The sequence below is a fragment of the Lycorma delicatula genome, chromosome 6, assembly GCF_047948215.1.
Source record: "Lycorma delicatula isolate Av1 chromosome 6, ASM4794821v1, whole genome shotgun sequence".
Lineage (NCBI taxonomy): Eukaryota > Metazoa > Arthropoda > Insecta > Hemiptera > Fulgoridae > Lycorma > Lycorma delicatula.
The window spans coordinates 158462205-158480747 of NC_134460.1; the positions used below are offsets into that span (position 1 = coordinate 158462205).

The 18543-nt window shown below is 32.9% G+C and overlaps 1 protein-coding gene across 1 annotated transcript in view; it reads left to right on the top strand.

The window, feature by feature from the left end:
• The window catches only part of Pect (phosphoethanolamine cytidylyltransferase), a 72154-nt gene that overhangs the window by 17488 nt on the left and 36123 nt on the right, over positions 1–18543 (top strand). Inside the window, exon 3 of the mRNA XM_075368906.1 lies at positions 4777–4889. Within this exon, the coding sequence (XP_075225021.1) occupies positions 4777–4889 (113 nt within the window). The remainder of the gene's footprint in view (positions 1–4776; positions 4890–18543) is intronic.

Genomic DNA, 18543 nt, shown 5'->3' on the forward strand with positions numbered 1-18543 from the left:
ATTTTTTGTAGAGTTTGTATATTGTGTGATTTTGCAAAATGCGCAGAAATTGTGTAAACCACCAGGACAGCTTTTGTAGTGAGGTAAAATTTAAAGTAAAGTCAGAAAGTTAGTTTTATTCCTCTCATCAAAAAATATTATGAGCTTTATTTTGGCTGCAAAGTAATACCTCTATTACCTCTATAAAGTGCTTATGAAAGCAATAGATCTGTGTGGGCTTGAATTTGCTTACTTAAAAAATAAGTTTCCAAAGATCACTGAAACAAAACTCAAAAAAGGAATCTTTGTAGGACCTCAAATTGATTTATTTAAAGATGACAACTTCAATGGTATGTTAAATGAGGTGGAGAAAGCTGCATGAAAGTCTTTTAAGAGCATTTGGCAGAACTTCCTTGGAAATCGTAAATCCAAAAATTACAGACATAGTGGATGCTCTTTTAAAATTTTATAAAATCATGGGTTGCTACATGTCACTGAAGATTCACTTCTTGGACTTGTACTTGGATTTCTTCCCACCAAATCTAGGAGCAGTCAGCAATGAAAATGTTGAACGGTTCCTTCCATCAGGAAATTTCATATATGGAAAAGCAGTACCCGGGCAAGTGGGATTTGAGCAGGCTAGCTGACTATTGTTGGACCCTAAAGAAAGTTCTTCATGGCACAAAATATTGTAGAAAATCAAACATTACTACTTTTTAGGTAAGATTATATTACATTAAGAATGCATTTTAAAATACATAATGTTCTAAAAATCCTTACATGATAAATCTAATTCTGAAACCACATTTGAATTCAATGCAAAAAATGCTATTAGATTCCCCCATTTTCACTTCTGGGACAAAAAATAAATCAAATTTTGTATACCAGTGTAAGCAATAAAAGAATCTAGATACTATGTTGTAATCATTAAAAAAAAAAATGGTCTTTCTGTATTTTATAAAATATTAATAAAAAGAGAGAGAGAATAAAAAACAAAAAATGTATTATAATGCTTTGGTGCATTAATAATAAGTTACTTTAATGAGTTAAGGTTCAATGGATTCTTGAACTATTAGAAAGGTTTAAGATAAATATTATTAAAAGCAAAATAGTTAATTTATTATTATGAATAATATAAAGATATTCATACACTAGACACAGTAAACATTAAATTAAGTAATATTAAATATTTATAATAATGTGTGAAGTCCTTTCTGGTGTAATCAGTAATTTTCAATGCAGTGTCTTGGAATGAAGGAAGAGATACTTGATGTTGTAAGTGGATTTTACTGTATGATGTTCTTTCTGAATTTTGGTGATCACCAATGAAGATCAGTGGCTGATTCTACCTAATTTAAGCATTTAATTTGTGGAAAAAATGCTGGATGTGGTTTTACAGAGGATTACTTGATGTTGAGGAAAAAAAGAATTTCATTAAGGATAGCTATCATTAAATGATTATAATTTGTTTAACTCCCCACGAATATTTTCACTGTTGTGAAATAATTTGCCTAATCTTAGGTGCACTTTCCATAAATCTACAGTTGGGAAATCTACAGTTTGACAGCTGATGCACAAACAGAGCAATTAAGGGTCCCTGATCCTAGAGTTTCATATAATTTGTTTATACAGTATATAAATGTATAAATTTATAGAGTCTGGTAAATAATTTGATTCAATGACTATGATATAAATTATGCATATCAGTAGTTACTTTAACCGTACAATTTTATTCATTTTTATATTAAGTAGCTAATTCCTTCAGTTAATATTTTTGTTTATTATTAGAAAAAAATCTTCATTAAAAAAATAGCAAAAAGTAATACTCATAGAAGACGTGTCTCAAATTCTATTTGTTCTAAGTTTATCCTTGAAAATTTCTTTTTGGAATAATTTATAAACATGTAGGTTGTAAATGAATAAAGAGTTTTAGGCAGAATGAAGTCTCCATTTAATATTTAAAAAAGATTTTTTACAAAACTTTCTTAAATTGTCACCTACTTGAATTTATTTTCATTGATTTTTATTTTGCACCTAGCTGATAAGACAGAAAAAAAGTGTTGCCAAAAAGACAAAAGTGTAATGGGACTTTGGATAAATAGTTTAAATTTCAGTCAGATGTTTCTTGCTCACTTCATAATTATTGGAAACTGTTAACAGTATTATATATGAAGTCTAGCTTAGCGCGTTTTCAGGCTGTACTTTATTTTCTGATTGTAAAGCAATTTGATTGACATTTTGTGGTTCCTCCACAAAATTCTTCATTCTTTATTTATTTACATCCAGCTTTTTCACTTACCTGTTACTTTTTACCTGTAAATCCCCCTCCTGTTTGGATGAGGCCAGAATAAATTTGTGAAGATCTATGAAAATCACAAACATAACTTGAGCCTTTATTTTTTTACAGTAACCTCTATTTAACAGTCAAGAATTCTTAAACTGAAAAATAAAGACATATGTTCTCCCTGGTAACTAAGTAATACTTTCCTCAAAACGTTTTCAGACTAGAGACTTTATCTCATATGGGAATTTGTTGAAGAATCTGATGTAACAAACAAGTAGTACAATTAGAACTTGAAAAATATAAATGCATGGCAATGCACTAATATATTTATATATATTGGAAGTTGGTTTTTTAAAAAGTGATTAAATGGATGTGTACCATTTCTATTTTGTATCTCTTAACTATTCATTATTATGAATGAAGTACCAATTGGGAATTAACTAAATTTCTCCCATTTTATTTAATTTTTTTAGATGGTTAAGTCATTATACCGGCTTATAAGGCCTGTGCATGGGAATTTGATATGAAATATTTACAGCATATGAGAAATGTCCAGCTAGTAATTTCATGACATTGAATCATTTGATTTTGTACATTCACTGAATTTCAAAGTGAAGAACTGCCAAAAAAGGCTTTAGAAGAATTAGTAATACAGAATTTTGATATTAGGAAAAAATGACAATCATGAAGATTCAGTGATGAATGTGAACATGATTTTTTTTGTGAATTTGGTATATGTAATTTTATGTTTTAAAGGGTATTGTCTGATAAAATTTTAAAATTTAATTCATTCTTGGAAAGAAGTTTAAAATTTAAAAGTTAACTTAAAATGACCTTGATCTCATATATAGATTTCCTTAAAGAAGTTGAAAAATATTGAGATACAAGCTAAAGGTTTGGATTATATATATGTTTAGTGAAGATTTTTAGATGTTAATTTCAGGCTAATGACAGCAAACTTAATCAAAATTAAATGTGTAAACATAACATCATTGTTCTTTGAACATTAGTGATATTATTGTAAATAAAATTTAAGAAAATAATGTGGATATGTCCTTTATATGCCTCTTAGAGCTATAATTAGCATAATTGCTGGTGGTAATAATCATCATTACTGTAATAAATAAGTTATATGATGTTTCATAATTATTATAATTTTGGATTTATCTTACTTAGATGAAAACTGGTTATATTATAGTTCATCAATAAATATAATTCTATTAATGGCAGCTAAAAGCTATTTTGAAATGTTTGTTACAAAAGAATTTGAAGAATCATTATTTAAAAAAAAATTAACTTTGGAAACTTTCATTCTGTTTTTACTGAATTTAATTTAAGTACTTATTTGTTGATTCTTATTATTATTATTATTTTATTATAATTGTTCTTCAATGATTAAATGGCTGCAGAATTGAGTTCTCTCTCTCTCTCTCTCTCTCTCTCTCTCTCTCTCTGTGTGTGTGTGTGTGTGTGTGTGTGTGTGTGTGTGTGTGTGTGTGTGTGTGTGTTTGTGCTGTTTACATTAGATTCAAGAGTACTCATCGTACTTTTAATTTTCTTCTTTCATTTTTACGAGCATTTGCTAATTGTATTATCAGTTTTTAGGTGTGGTTATGATTACATATGTAACAGTAGGTATTTCTGTTTATAATTAATGTGTATCATTATTAATATAACTTGCAAGAAGATTATTACCAAGATAATGACTATGAGTCATGACAATATAGTGTTTGCTGTAATGTAATGCTTGCCATTTCAACTTCAGTTTATACAGATTAAAATTTATGTTGTATTGAATGACACTTCCCAAACAAACAACAAAACTGTAGTTGGCTTGCTTCATTTTTCCTGATGTGAAATCAAGGGTGTGGAGTATTGTCTCAACTGCCGTAATCTTCATCCCTTTCTGTCATGTTTCCTTTGAAGTCTAACCAGTTTGTCTATAAAGTGTGGGATAGAATCTTTGTTTCATGGGAAAATCTAATTAATTATCCAGTTTAAGGAATAAAATTTCCAATTAAAATTCAGTTTTAAAAGGATGCAGAAGTTTCAATTTTTTCTTAGCTCCGTATATTAAATTTGAAACTAAAAAAAACATAAATTAAACTTGAAACATTAAATTTGAAACTAGTAAACACCCAAAAACGGCTAACAAATTATTTTCTTTAAAATCTAAAGATTTTTCTTTAGATATTGCAATTTTAATTGCCTTAAAAAGTGTAATTTGAAAAATATAAAATAATTTATCTTGTGTTCATTTTTTTTTTGTCTGAGATTACCCATTTAAGTTGGATGTAGTTATTTTAGTTGCAAAATATTGCATCCTGTCTTGAATAATTAAAGAACCTAGTCTTTAATTGTTTTGCTCTTGCCTCTTTCAACAATTTTTATGTTCAAAACTTTCTTCCATTGTAAAATTGAATACCTTGTACGCCTGAATGTATGACCTACCGTCTTAGTCGTTCTAATATTTTATGTATATTATTTTTTATTTATGATAAATATTGTTTCAGGTATAAAATGGTTAGAGGTATTAAGTGGGTCAATGAGGTAGTGGAAGGTGCTCCTTATATAACCACATTAGAAACGTTAGATAAATATAACTGTGATTTTTGCGTCCATGGAGGTTAGTATTGGTTGTTCTTTGTAATTTTGTTTTAAAATTTCTTATTGCTTTCTTAGAGCATTTGTTAGCTTTTTTATTAATACATTTTGTTATATTGTTCTTAGTAAACATCAATTTCGTTTATATAAAAAATTGACATTGCATTAAAACAACCATCGCTACTAAAAAACGATGTGTCGCTTTTAAAAACACAAAATTATCTGATAAATTTTTTTGTTAGAAATCATTTTACTGGTACAGTTCACTACTCTCCACTCTTTTTGTGCATTCTTTTACCCCCAGTACACTTTTTTCTTTTTTTTTGCGTTGGAGGAGGGAAAATCTGCAACCAGATGCCCAGCAGCCTCTACTGCTGGGAGTGTGGGGTTTCCTGCCGAAGTAGGGACCCATTAAAAATCCTCCCATCACTCAACATGGAGATTGGACTACCTTAAGGTATACTTCATCTCTGCGTATGTCAATGGGTTTACCCGTGCTGCCTTCAAACGGCAGCTTCCAACATCCCCCAGGGGCACCCATTGGAGGCAATCCTGTGGATCATTATCTGTTGGATCAATGTGACTGTTCAGGGATGCACTCTTCCCTGAACAGTCACATTGGGGCCCATCTAGGGCACCACAGAAGCATGTGTTAGCAACATCAACCTGCCCACAACATTGACAGTAGGGAGTCGTCTGTCTTCCTCTCATACAGGTATTTATTGGACGATCCACGACCCGAAAGCCATTGGACCTTCCAGAAGTCAATTTCACCCCATCTCCTGCCAAACCATACCGACAGAAGACAATTCCTTCTGTCAGGGATGGTATGCCCAGTAGAGGCATTATTCCATTTTTCCTGTCATTTGTTCAACAGTGTGTTCCTAGCCTTCGACCTCTCTATGACTAGTACTGCCTCCAGAGAGACAGTGTGATAAGCCTGTGTCACCCAGATAGCTAATCTTCTGTATATTTTTTAAATTTTCAAGTTATTTCACTCTATCCCCAATGTCCCACACCAAACTGACGCTGTATATAGGACCCAATGATCCTATACACAACAACAATATGTTACCATGGTTGCTATCAATCGCCGTTTAGCCATCCTGGGCCCCCTAACATTTCTCATTAGTTTGCACAGTAACGAGGACACCCTCTCTCTCTTTTTGAATGTTTCATCAATATGCGTGGTGTGTCCCCCACTTCTGTCGAGCCAGATATCTAGGTATCTGGCTAACAGAGGGGATCAATTCAACTCCCTTCTAACTGACAGTGAGCTTAGGGGTGCATCTCCTTCTCGACATAATACCATCTCTGTCTTACTAGTCGAGACCTTCAGGCCCTTCTTTGCCATCTATTCCACCAATCTCACCAGGGTTTGATCAACCGGTTGATTAATGTGTAAAACAGATGTTGATAATTTGTGGACTGTATAGATAAAATAAAACAGATATAGAGTTCAATCCCTGGGCTGGCATTATCATATAAATAAAACGAGTAAGAACGAAACGCACTAATTTATTGAAGATTAATATGTATAACTATAATAACAAAATACGGAAAACAATCATAATAATTAACTTATAATATAATATACACTCATGTGAGTAGACTCGGCATAATATTTCGATCACATGTCCATTTAATTTGAACATAACTTTGCAACTGTCTAATACATTAAAAAACTATTACACAGCAAAGAGACAGTGGTGGGGAGAATGCACACCAGTAACCAGGCGAACCTTCTCAGAAGTCGATTCTTTGTTCCAAACAGCCAGTGGTTTAACTTCTTCCATCCATCGTGCTATTACAACAACCACAAGGTCATCGGCAAAAGCAACGACCCCAGATGGGGTCCTTAAATCTAACAGACCGTTATAGACCATATTGCAGGGCAGGGGCTCCAGTATTGATCCCTGAGGTACTCACCCTTCCTTGAAACTGCCAGTATCTCCCTACCAATGAGGTACTACTGTACCATCCTGACCAAGTAGGGAGCCACCTTCTTTTCCATCATCGGGTCCAGAATTGCATCCCATGATACTGAATTAAATGCATTCTCGATATCAATCAGTATTATCAAAGGGATTTTCCTCTTATATCTGTTCCCAGCCGCCGCTGCGTCAACAGATTCCGTTACCTTATTTATAGCCCCAACTGTTAATCTTCTGTTTCTGAATCTGAATTGTCTGCTAGGTAGACCACCACATTTTTTTTTCCAGTTCCACCTCTAGCCTGCGAGCCAATAAGGCTTCAAAAATCTTACCAAAAGTTTTAATTAACGAAATAGGCCGATACCCCTTGTTCACCTTCGGTATTGGTACTAGTCGGGCTGATTTCCATTTCATAGGAATTTGCTAATGAGCAAATATATGTCATATGTAGTAACATATGACTTTATTAAATAAACATCAAGGGTGACATCTCAACAAACACCCTCATTATTTCTGTTGGAACGACTCCATCTGGCCCGTGTCGCGTATGTGGTTTCAGTTTACTAGTTGCATATCACAATTCATCAATTGTGTACCAGCGAACCTCCCCTGCCACAATTTCTCTTTGTTTCTACTTTTTGTCTTTAGAGAAAAGCTCTCTTACAACTCCAATCAGTTGTTTTGCCGGTAATCTGAGTGTGCCCCTCCTGAATCGCCCCATCACAATACGGTATGCATCCCCGAAAGGGTTGTCTTCTAATTTGTTACAGATCTCCTTCTTGGATGCAATGATTGCCGTTTTCAGTTTACTGCGAGCTTGTTTCCATAGCAATCTTGTGTTTTTCTCAGTTACTGGGCCTCCTTGTCTGTTTTTTCTAGTAAATTGTCGTCTATATGTGTTTTTCCGTTGTATTTTGTGTCGTTTTTGTGTCGTCTAACGTATTTTTTCCTAATAACCTCAATTTAGGGGGACCATTAGTAAGCTGGCCTATGTCTTCCACTGGTGCTCCGCTCCCCAAAATTCTGTACAAGTTGCCATTATTATGTTGTATAGTGCATCAGGTTCCATAGCATCTGTCCCATAGCTGGACACCTTCTCCATAAAGGCATCTGTGAGTCCCAGTATCTGGACCGAACTCATTTTCCAGGGCTCCAGTGTACCAAGATTGATATGTCCCAACAACTACCTCAATACAGCACTGGTCGCTGAGCGTCTCTTCCTTCAAGACTCGCCATCTCACCTGCTTCACCCAGGACTCCTTAATAAATGTCAAATCTAACGTTGATCCTGTATCACCTCTATGGAATGTGTGAACTCTGTAGTCGTTCACACATACCATCCCCAATGATGCCATCGCATCAGCCAGCAACCGTCCTCGTGCATTAGTTAACTCATTGCCCAGTTCCTGACATTTCGGATTAAAATCACAGCATATTAACACTGAACCTCTACCGGTTCATATATCTGCAGACAGATCCTCAACAAGTCTGCTGATTCTTCTATTGGGATGTAGGGAGAGGCATGACTGACAGCTATAACACATAATTCCTGCCATCTCAACCCAAATAAATCTTCCACAGCCTCTTCCATCAGTAATATTCTGCCTTTACACAGTGGCAACAGCTCATGTACATTCCATGCTCTAAATCCATGTGCTACCCTCCGGTTATTAACACACTCAGGTTTGGCTCTGATACCATCAGAAGCTCCACCCAATGATGTTTGGATGTAGCCCACAAAATATTGTGGGACTGATGTGAATGATTTACGCTCAACTGCAAAATCTTCATTTGGACTTGCATAATGGGCTGCCATACCTGTGGTCCTTTACGCCACATTTCATACTTGCTGCTGTTTCTCTGCAGCCGACTTTGAAGTGGCCTTCTTTTCCACAGTTAAAACAACTTCTTGTTCGATCTGGGCTCTGGCTCTTGGGTATCTTGTGTCCAAGGCCTGGCCTTTCTTGGCTTAGTATTGTGTTGTGTAAGGCCTGGCCTTTGTACCGAAGGCCAAATTTACTGATCCTCTTTGCTTTAATATCTTAATATATGGTCTTGTTAGCCTTGTTCTTCTTTTAATTACATTCTCATACAGAGACTTTTCTCAAATTCATCGATTTGAACACTTCCAACATGTTCCAACATGTTGAACACTTTCAACATTTTTAATCTACTAGATTTATAAACTTTGTTACACTATAACACATTTAAAAAAATGATTACATATGTAACAGTAGGCATTTCTATTGTAGAATTAATGCTAATAATTAATATAAGTTGCAAGAAGATTATTACCAAGATAATGACCATGAGTCATGACAATATAGTGTTGGCACTTTAGAATGTGTTGCACATTTAAAAAAAAGTGTATTTTCTGTTTTTGTAGTTTTCCTGCACTATACATTTTACAGTCATAAAGCAAATATTTGAAAGAATATATTCAAATATACAGATATTTAAAATAATTACCTTTTAATTGATTCTTACGTGTATTTTTTAAATAGGATTTCTTGAAATTGGATTTCTGCATGAAAGTTCTCTTTATTGTGCTTGCACCAGCGTGCTTATTATTTTAATTATTTCGATCACACTTTTCTATTTAAATAGAATAAATAAAATTCTGATAACTTCTGGTGTTATTGTGTTTTTATACTATTGTATTTTATTCATCATCGCTTTTCTTTCTACTTCATTGTGTTTATTTTACCTTTTCATTTTGAATTATTTCCTAACATTAAAACCATTTCCTCATTACTTTTATCTGTATTTTATTATCACCCAAAATCAAATCGCTTTAAATATTTTAATTTTTTGAGCTTGATGTTGTGAAATTAGTGGTTTTTTCTTTTATTCTTTTTAATGTAAAATTAAAATTTCCATTTCCTAAAACTTTAATAAACTTTCTTTAAACCTTATTTATTTTAAAACTTTAATTTTTTTATTGTAAAAATATTTCTACTTTTTTTCTACTATTGTTTCAGTTACTTGACTCTTATAATAATTTTAAATAATTCTTCTATTAGAATATGTCAATCCTAATTTAAAAAAAAAATAATGAACATTTTATTCTGTTCTCCATTTTCAAATAGAATTTCAAGACAGATAGGTGCCATGTATGTAATTATTTTTTTTCAGACTATTCAAATTTTTCAGAAAGCTGATGCTTATATACATATCTGTTCTTGTCCTAAAACCGAATTTGTTTTGACCTAGTAAATATTACTATGGTTTTTTTTTTTTTATCAATAGTCTTGGGCCAGTAATTTGTTTGATATATTCTCCAACCTTTTTTGTTTTATGGTAATCTTTTAACTTTAATTTACTGTGTACTTTACTTCATCTTTAATGTAATGTTCATCTTTTTGAAAACCTCCTTTCATTAACATCACCTTACTGAAAGGTGATCATAAAGTGATTTTAGTAAAACATGTAAAGTGAGGTCACCTTTCTGAAGAGTTCATATTATCCGAGAAACATTCCCTTTCTTGGATATTTTGTGAAGTGTTAGTTGGATAATGTGCTCAGTCGGTTAATAATATTCACGTGTGTATATTCATGTACTTTTTTATCTATTTATGTACTTGCATAAATGTAATATCTGTCAGACTTACATTTCTAAAATGGCAGCCTATATAAGCAGACGTTCAGCTGAAAGAGTTGTTTTCCTAATATTTTTATGATAAAACGTGAAGATATTTGAAGCAGGTCCATTGTTTTCCTCTTGAAGTCAAAACTGTAATTTTTGTTTTGTGTTTTTGTGCTAGTTTATATTATAATCGATGATCTCTTTAGAATAATATATATGTTGTTAAAGTGCTGAAGTAATGCTATTCTACTCATAAGAGTATCTCTAATGATTGTCTGCTTAGCAGAGACCAAATCTCTATCAAATCATCCATCAGTTCTCTATAATGGAGACTGAGTGATATTGATTTCACCTTTCATCTGTTAGATTTCACATTTGAATTGCCTCAGGCTTTGAAATTTTCCATCTGCTTTAAATATTTCACATCATTTTGTCATGCAAAAGCTGTAATCTGTGGTAAATTAAAAAAGCAAATTGTTAATTAAAAGGATTTGTTAAAATCACCTATGCGTTTACAATAAAGTAGTAATAATGGTATTGTTACTAAACATCAATGATCTTTTAATGGATTTTGAGCTAAATCCTCAATGGAGCCAACTGGTGAACAAATTCAGTAAAATAATAATGCAGTACTGACTGTAAAGACCATATTATATTATAGTAAAAGAAAGATAAAGGGATTAAAATCTCATCAGATGTAAAAATGAAATCTGTTAACTAATTATTACTTTTTAATAAATAAAATATATAAGTTCTGAGAAGATTAAATAAATATATCGAAAGACTGTGTTAATGGTGTTTTGGACTGTTCCACTGTGCAGATTAATATGTAAGTTGGATCATTAGTAGTTAAAAAAATTATTTCACATCATTAAAAAAGCATGCATTGCAGGTAGTGTATGCGTGGTACAAAGTTCTCATGATAAGCAAACTAATCAAAGGCAACGTGTCTATTTTTTGTTCTACTTTTATTATTTATCGTTTGTTGTTAGCAGTAACTAATAGGAAAAAGAATGGAATTTGTTCAGTTATTATAACAATAACCTATTGAGACTAGCAGACAAACAGTATGCTTGTATTGCTTGCCTGTCCTTATTTATGTGATTATTATTTGATATTTTTTTTGATTGCTTTTAATTTGTTTATCGAGTAACATTCTTTGTGTTTTAAATTTAAAAAAAATAATTAGAGCAATTTTAAAATAATTAAAATAAATTATTTTAAAAAAATAATTTAAAAATAATTATTTAAAAAAAATAATTTAAAATATAATTATATATTTTAATTAAAAAAATAATTGTTGGTTAGCAGTATTAATTTGTGTAATCGCTATTTTTTAGTAATTAATTAATTTTATTTAAATTGATTGTAAAAATTACTATAAATGATTTATTATTGCAGTAATTTTTGAGATCAATTTATTTCTGCAGCTTAATAATTAAATCCTTAAATTGAAAGCCTTTTTTCTACCTTATCATTCATTAATTTAATACAAAATTATAGTCATTTTTATAAAAACTTTCATCTTTTGTTTAGTACTCTTCCATAATTTGTTTCATTATGATCTGTGACCTATGATCTATGATGATGCTATCAATCTTATTACATCATCATTTTTTCTTACTGCTGCTTTTTGTTTTCTTATTTATTGAGTGTTTAATTAATTAAGCATGGATATGTTGTCTGTTTCATTTCTATTTAAAAATTAATGACATTTTTGGACAATTCTATTGAAGCCAGGTTTCTGTTATTTGTTTCCAAGTATCGGTTTTCCAGGTTCATTAATTTATTAATGTATTTTTTTATGTATATGAATAATAAAAGTAAGAAATGAAAACAAACAAACCTTACATTTTATAAGATTATATGTATCTTGTAAATGTAAATAATGTCATGAGATAGTTTAACTTTAAAAATGTCAGACCTTGTATCGTTGAAATGCCGTGCTCTTAATCTTAGTATTTTTTTATGCAACTAAAATAATTTTCTATATTTTTATATTATTTCAATTTTTTATTAATTAAAAGGGATACTTTACAGCATGTGGGTATTTCATGGTTTCCCTTATATCCATTTATTTCACTGACTCTCTAAGTTTGTCTATATTTAAAAAATCATAGTAACTGCTATTTTGGCACTGTTATTCTTACATAGTTCTGTTAGCTTATTTAGTAGAATGCTAGGTTCATTCAGAAAGTTCTTGCTTGACTTGGAGATTGTGCAAGTACGATCAAATGATTACAATATTTATCAAGTATGATCCTTCAGATGGCATGCTGCAAAGTTTCAAACGCGTGGATTTAGTCGATTGTATCTGGCGATCGAATAAAGCAATTAAGTTTTGACGTGTTCTGAAAAATGGATAAAATTGAAGTTCAAATTGTGTGTGTTTTAAAAGGTAACCCCATCGGACATAAAAGAAGAGTTAGAGTCCTGTTTAAAGGATTCTTCCCCTTCATCTTTGGCAGTAAGAAAATGGGCTGCTGAATTTATATGTGGTCATATGTCAATTGAAGATGATGGATGTACAGGGCGCCCAAAAACTGCTATGACCGATGAGATTGTCACAAGATCTGCAGTGCTGTATTTAATGATCGCCGATTGAAGGTATGTGAGCTTACTGACATCGCTAAAATCTTGATGATTGCCTCCAATTCATTTTACATGATATTTTGACTATGAAAAAGCTATCAGCTCGGGGTGCTGGTGTTAGTCAACCAGAAATGCATTTGACTGATGAACGCTTCTCAGAGGTTCAAATAATGGCTGGGAGCAACTGAAATTGCGCCTAAGAAAGTAAAAATGGTTTCATCTGCAGGAAAAGTTACGGTTGGAGTTTTTGGGATTCTGTGATGCGGTGCTCATAGACTACCTGTAGCAGGTACAGGTGCTTGTTTGGGATTCTGTGATGCGGTGCTTATAGACTACCTGTAGCAGGTACAGGTGCTCCTACTTTTAGTAGGAGCACTGAGAAATATTACACTTCACTACTGAACTAACTGAAGGGTGCTGGTCAGGATAAATATCCACATCTTTTTATTTCTCCCTTTTTTTAGCTTCTGGAGAACCACTGTTCGTTATTAAAGGATGAGATGAAATGTCAGTTTTGTAGCGTGTGAAAATACCATACTGACCGGGATCCAAATTTGGGACCTTTGGATGAAAGGCCGAGATGTTACCATTTGTGCCACAGAAGCCGGCCTAAATATCCACATCTGGCTGAAGAGAAAATGCTCTTTCACCATGATAATGTACCTACACATTTTTGTTGCTGCAAAACTAAATGACTTACGATTCGAAGTGCTTTCACATGCACAATATTTATAACCCGTGTGTGAGCCGAATTGGATTTGACTCCCAATAATTACTTCTTCCCAAAGTTGAAGTAATGGTTCACCAGATGAAGATTATTTCTAACGATGAGGTTAAAGCCGAGACAACCATTTTAGAAACGCGTTATACTGAGGATATTAAAAAAATTAAAAGTTTTTTGTCCAAAATGCAAAGTTACTATGTTGTAAAAAATTTATCATTTCAAAGAAATATTAATATAAATGCATTAAAAATATCCAAGATGATAGTTTTGAGGTGAATGAGGACGTGTACCTAATGAAGACCAGTTCCTGAAACTGCAAGAGATTTATTTATCTGAATGTAGTATTGGAACAATAAATCTGTTAAATTGATTTTAATAATATACAGAGTATAAAAAAAAAATAATATGAAGGTTTTAAAGCTCTTTAGTATTTCTTAACTGTGACTTACAGTAATGGTACACAAATAGATGAAAGTGTAACTTTTACAGTTTTTTCTACAAATGTTCAACGTGATCGATGACCTTTCATCACATGGCATACATCCAACCGATAAGAGAGTTCGTCCCGTACTTTATATATCATGTCTGGATCAGTAGAAGAAACAGTTGTCCTGTGCTTCAAATCGGGTAGATCAGTAGAAGTGTTGACAGATAACACAAGATCCTTTATAAAATCCCAAAGGAAAAAAAGACTGGAGACCGCTGCTGTCGCGTTGTTCACTGCTGGATCGATTGTGATGAATCGCGTCCACGCCGTTTGGAATATGTCATTCAGCCAAACCCGCACAGTATTATCAGTTGTGAAGCCGTTTAATGTGCTGTTATGTTGTTAATTATTAGTTATTATTGTCAATATAATACGTTGTTAAAAGTTGGTTATTGTATGTATTATGAATGTAAGATTCAGTAAAATACTTAATCCACCGTGTTTTACGTAGTTTTATTATTAACACGATTTTTCCGTCGTTGCAATTTTGAATGCTTATAACTCGATAACGAAGCCATTAAAAAAAAAACAGGTTTCACCCCATTGTTTTTATTGTAAAATTGTAAATCGAAATCACGTGCCATAATGTCCACCTTCCTATTTAAAAAGTTTGATTCAATAAGGCGGGAAAAAATTAAAAACCCACCCTAATGCTGATTTTTAATCAGTATTACGGTGGATGACTTAAATATCACCTGTATGTATACAGGTTATAAACACAGGTTCGGAAACGGTTCGTCAGCGTGTGTTGGCCGGCAAAAGATTTCGCCCTGATTTCTAAGCCTTCGGTAAAATGAAGCCAGAATGTAATTCTTGGGACCCAAAGTAAGGGGTAAATTTATTAATTTTATATGAAATCTAATCTGAAAAATCGAGAGCAAAACTTACTAAAATGTTGCAGACTTTAACTAGATATATGGTATTATTTATTAACCGGGTTTATTCCGATATTAATATTTTGTTATATGTAACAGTACTAAAAGTGTGGATTATGAACATGTAAATTTATTCTACCCCTTTTTGTTTGGAAGATCTTTTAGATGTATTGATCCGAGATATTCATAAAAATAATTGCATATTATTACTACGATGGTTTCATTTCTATCGTAGAATTTTTCTTTTGAGAAATATGGTAGTTCAAACGCAAGTGTTACCTGTAGTTGATCACATCTCATCCGGACTTTCTTGTTTTACAAAACAAAATCCCTTTCTAAGTATTAAAAAAAACCGTTATGAAAAATGAAATTTATTTTTGGTCGTGTAACATTTTTAATATATCTGCGTACTTCTACGTATCTGAATGTAAAATTCATGCGGAACTGAGCGCTTTCTTCGTTTTCCTAGCCTTGGCTTAACTCCGCTTCCACGTAATGTTTACCTGTGCTAGATTTTTAACAGTTACCCACCGGGTTGGTCTAGTGGTTAACGCGTCTTCCCAAATCAGCTGATTTGGAAGTCGAGAGTTACAGCGTTCAAGTCCTAGTAAAGCCAGATATTTTTACACTAATTTGAATACTAGATCGTGGATACCGGTGTTCTTTGGCGGTTGGGTTTCAATTAACCACACATCTCAGGAACGGTCGAACTGAGAATGTACAAGACTACACTTCATTTACACTCATATATATCATCCTCTGAAGAATTATCTAAACTGTAGTTACCGGAGGCTAAACAGGAAAAAAAAAACAAAAAAAAAACGATTTTTAACAGTTGTCGTATTATATCGTCGTGTCGATTTGACGTTAACAATTTTAATGTATATTTTTTTAAATTTCTATTTTTACGGCGGTTTATTATTTACCAGAAACTTCTATCTGTTGATCGACGTAAATTTATTAAGGTGCCGTCTATCTTGTTACTTTCAGAACGGTTCATCATCGAACCGCGCCAAAGGATGGCTCTCGTTATTTGTGTTATTTATGTTTTATATACAAAGCGATTCCAAATTGCAAGGCCATCTCTCGGGAGATTATTCTATAGCCAAAAGTAGGGAAAAGGTTCATATATAAACATAGGTCAGAAAACGGTTCGTTTGCGAGTTTCGGCTTGCGAAACATTTAGTCCTAATATTTGATCTCTCTGAAATTAAACCGTATTAAAATTCTTGGGGTACAGATCGAGGGATAAATTTGGTTCTTCCGTATTGTTTTTGATCTAAGAAATTGAGTAAAATTGGTCCCAGACCGTTTCTATCTCGTTTAGGTTTTAAGAAAGACTGTATAAAACACGTAAACTTTTTGTCGGAAACTACTTTTTCAGGTTTGGAATAAAATAACTTTGTTAATTTACCTATAAACAAATAAAAAATTCTAGTTAACTTAATAGAAAATTTAATTCTGAGAAAATCGATGTAAATTGCCGATCTTCGTGGCGGGTGGTAGCGTTTCGTCCTTTCATCCCGAGGTCCCGGGTTCGAATCGCGGCCAGGCATGGAATATTTCGTACGCTACAGAAACTCCATATCCTTTTACACGCACGCGCTTATTTGGCGATATCAAGCAAAAAAAGGTCTGTTAAAATTAAAACCAATTTTGAGATGTTTAATTTTAATTGGAAACAAAACACACAAACTGGATGGAAAGTGACACGATCTTAAACAGAACAATTTACATAAATATGTAAAAATTATTAAAAATAAATTTGAAAGACATCCTTCTAAAACGTACTAATTTTTTTATTTTTTCATAGGTTGGCAATAACAGCCGATGAGAATTGAAGTTAGTGTCTAGCAATTGAATATTCAATCGAGCGGTGTTGTACTGTTATTGTTCGGTCGGTTATTTACAATGGGCGATACCACAAATAATTTGTTTTCATTTGGAGAGTTAAACGGACTTGTTAATTTATGGTAAACTAAACAAAAATGGATCGGCTGCTGTGCGTGAATACCTGGAAAATTATTCAGATCGTAAAACATTTGAGGCTTTGGAAAGGCGAGTTGGAGAAACGGGTATGCTTAAATCACAACATTCGATGCTGGTCGTGAACGTTTTGTGATAAATGCCAACGCTGAGGAAGCGATATTGAATACGGAACGATTACTCCCACCTCAAGCACCAGAAGTTTGTTACATCGCTTTCATGTTTAGCAATCAAATGTACGGCGAACGTTACGGGAGCAATTACACCCTTTCTATACAACGCGTTTACAATAGTTAGTACCACCATATTTCGATAAACGGATAAAATTCTGTCGACGGTTAATTTGAGAATATGAATATCATTCCGATTTCCTAAGTAATATTCTAATTACTGATGAATACCGTTTTACAAGAAATGGCACGGTAAATTATCGAAACACTCGCACTCGGGCAGAAGAAAATCCCCATGAGACTGCTACAAGTCATTTCGACGCACATTTTTGTGTTTGTGGTCTTCTTGGTGATAATCTCACAGGTCCTTTTTTCTTACCGGCAAGGCTCAATGGAGAGCGATACTAGCATTTTTTTGCAAACAGATTTGAAGGAACTTTGGAAGATATTCACTTGTAGATAGAGCGCAGATGTGGTTTTGGTTTTTCAATGATGGCGCACCTGCTCGCTACTGTCGTGATGTGATGAATCATTTGAATAACTTATTTAGTAAGCAGCGGGTTAATCGAAAAACGGCCATCCCGATCTCAAGCCAGCGGATTTATTCCTTTGTGGTTGGATGAAGTCGTTAGTCTATTCCGCTCGCGTTGGCGTACAAGAAGAATTGAGACATCGTAAAGTAGAAGCTGGAGCTACTATTACGAATAATAATGATGCTATTAAACGTGCCCGGCTAGCGTTGAACAGAAAGGCGGCCGCTTTGAGACACTGCTTTGAAGAAATATTTGCAGCTTTATCAAGTAACCGTTTTGATACTTAATAATTTTTAGGAAAATTAAAGAGCACGTGATTTTTATTTTTTTTTAATCTATTTTTTTTCTTTTTTTTTCCGTTACTGATGTTTTCATTAACATTATGTTGTTCAAAATCGATGAAAATTGTTCTGTTTAAAATCTTATCGCTTTTCCGATCCGGTTTATGTGTTTTATTTCTCTTTGAAGTTGAACTTCTCAAAATTGTGTTTTCAGAATTAAATTCTCTATAAAGTTAACTAGAAATTTTTGTTTGTTATCGGGAAATTAACAAAGTTATTTTATTTCAAACCTAAGTGAGATAGAGGTTTGGGACCGCTTTTATTCAATTTATTAAATCACAAATCATAAGAAAGTAAGAAATTTACCCTCGATCTGTACCCCAAGAATTTTATTACGGCTTATTTTCAAGGCGGGAGCAGAAAGCAGGCTAAATGTTTAGCGAGCCGAAACTGTCTAAAGAACCCTCTTTTCTGGCCTTGACCTATATTCGTATGAATGTTTTTCTTA